This window comes from Nanorana parkeri, unplaced genomic scaffold, assembly GCF_000935625.1.
Source record: "Nanorana parkeri isolate BGI_ZX_2015 unplaced genomic scaffold, ASM93562v1 scaffold345, whole genome shotgun sequence".
In the NCBI taxonomy this organism is placed as follows: Eukaryota; Metazoa; Chordata; class Amphibia; order Anura; family Dicroglossidae; genus Nanorana; species Nanorana parkeri.
In genome coordinates this window covers 774,924-777,032 of record NW_017306613.1, presented here as the reverse complement: position 1 = coordinate 777,032, position 2,109 = coordinate 774,924, and the positions used below count along the sequence as shown (strand labels likewise).

Sequence of the window (2,109 nt, the reverse complement as noted above, 5' to 3'; positions counted from 1 at the left end):
TGTGGCCCCCCCCCCCCCCCCCCCCTTCCTCCTATATTCAAGCTTGGCTTCTCCATTTTTACATAAATGGCCTCTTTCACACCTCGTTTTAACCAGACCTCCTCCCTGTTTAGGATGTGTACTTGACTGTCTTCAAAGGAGTGACCTTTTTCCTTTAGATGTAGGTATGCTGCCGAATCTATGCTGTGCCATACGCTGGTGTAGCTGCTGTTTTGTTTCACCGACATACAATTCTGAGCATTCCCCACTGCACTGAACTGCATACACAATGTTGTTCATCTTATGTTTTGGCGTTGGGTCTTTTGGGTGAACCATTTGTTGCCTCAGTGTATTGCTGGGTTTAAAGCAGACAGGGATTTGATGGTTTTTAAAAACCCTTCTGAGTTTCTCAGGCAACCCAGCTACATATGGAATGACCACATTTTTCTGTTTGTCTTGCTTTTCACCCTCACTGGTACTCTTGGCATTCTTTCCTCTCCTTTTTTTCTGTTTGCTTTTTTATGTTTTACTACTAGGAAAAAATCAAATGGGAGTTGATAAATGTTTGATTTGTAGCCCATTGTTGAGTCGACTAGCTTGAGACCAGATTCCGGATCCACTCCTCATCCGATGCAACTGTTGAGGACCATGGCACACCAGTGACTTATAGCTGCTCTGATGTGTTTTTTTGTCCACCTACAGCTACAACTCTGCAGTCAGGGAAAGTAATCGGAGATACAGTACACAGTGGTTAGAACTGTGTATGTGTGACACCCTCAAAAGAGGCTTCAATACATTTCTTCTTAAGGGAAACGTGTGGGATATCAGAAATGCTACTGCTGATATACTGTAACTCTTAAAGTCCCAAGTTCTAGGCTTGTCATCCTCATCTGCAGATTTGTTCCTAATAAGTCACTAACCTGGGACCCGCATGTTTATCAGAAGCCCAGAGTAGTAAAGGATAAGGAGGAAAGCTCTAGAGGGTACATTTATCCTGACCTTTTGCCATTAATTATGAAATGAAAAGTGCTGTAGAGTTATGTGGCAGTCTGTCTCTCTTCCCCATAAGTGTATGTAAAGGCAAAACTCTTTCTTGTAGATTTGAATGGGGAAGGGAAGGAATAGAACACCTGTCAGGTTTTTATTACTGCCTGTATCCCTGTTAGGATGAACCTTACAAAAATCTAATTGAAAAATGGATTCCTATTGCAGAGTAGGCCTTTAATTAGACTTGTAGCTTAGTGCAGACTTCTGCAAAAAGCTGCGAGACAATCACACAAGCAGGTAGGTTGCCATATTGCACATAAGCGACATTTAACAGTTTTAGAAAATCACAATGGCTGCAGATTAGAATGGAAAGGTCATTTTTTTGATTACATTAAATTACAAACTAGTTTGTGAAGTAATTAAATATGATATATAACTTTGTTTGACAAAGGTGATGTTTCCTCTAAGTTCCTTAATCTGTTATCCTTTAGCAAACCTCATAGAATCTTATGTGTCCTATTACAGTTACTATCAGAGGGTCAAAGTCATGTAGCCCAGCTGGTCAACTCGGTCAGTGAAGTGCTGGATAACCTTCAAAGAGATCATGGCCGATCCCGTGGGAAGGGAGATCTTGTACGGACACCAGCCAAAAGTACCAAGTCTCGTGGCTGCACCAATGGTGAGTTTTAGTAAAATGCTTGCCATATTTATAAATTAATATTAATTATATTAATTAATTCATATTAACATATTGATTAAATTATATATAAAAAATATTAGTATTATCATCCCTTATAGTATTACACTGTATGCAGTATTGCGCAAAAAGTAAATAACTGAACTATATGCAGATACACTAAATAGAAGAATGACTTGACAAGTTTCTACATATAACATGAGTGACAGAACTTCCCTGATACATTGTATTCCGAAGGCTTAAAATTTGGCTCAGTTTATGTACAAAATGGCAAAGAAAAAGATTGCTTTGAAATGACTTCCTGATCCTCTGTCCGCCTCCTTCTCCTCCACGATCGACTCCACCGTCACTGGGCCCCGCCCCCTCGATCACCGGGTTCCGCCCCCTCGATCGCCGGGCCCCGCCCCCTTGTTCGCCGGGCCCCGCCTCCTCGATCACTGCCGATG

At 41.3% G+C, this 2,109-nt stretch overlaps 1 protein-coding gene across 3 annotated transcripts in view; it reads left to right on the top strand.

Annotated features, from left to right (window-relative positions):
• Window positions 1–2,109, top strand: part of FIBCD1 (fibrinogen C domain containing 1) — a 174,492-nt gene that overhangs the window by 117,019 nt on the left and 55,364 nt on the right. For all 3 annotated transcript variants that reach the window (XM_018558532.1, XM_018558534.1, XM_018558533.1), the window contains exon 4: window positions 1,492–1,645. In XM_018558532.1, coding sequence (XP_018414034.1) covers window positions 1,492–1,645 — 154 coding nt within the window. The remainder of the gene's footprint in view (window positions 1–1,491; window positions 1,646–2,109) is intronic.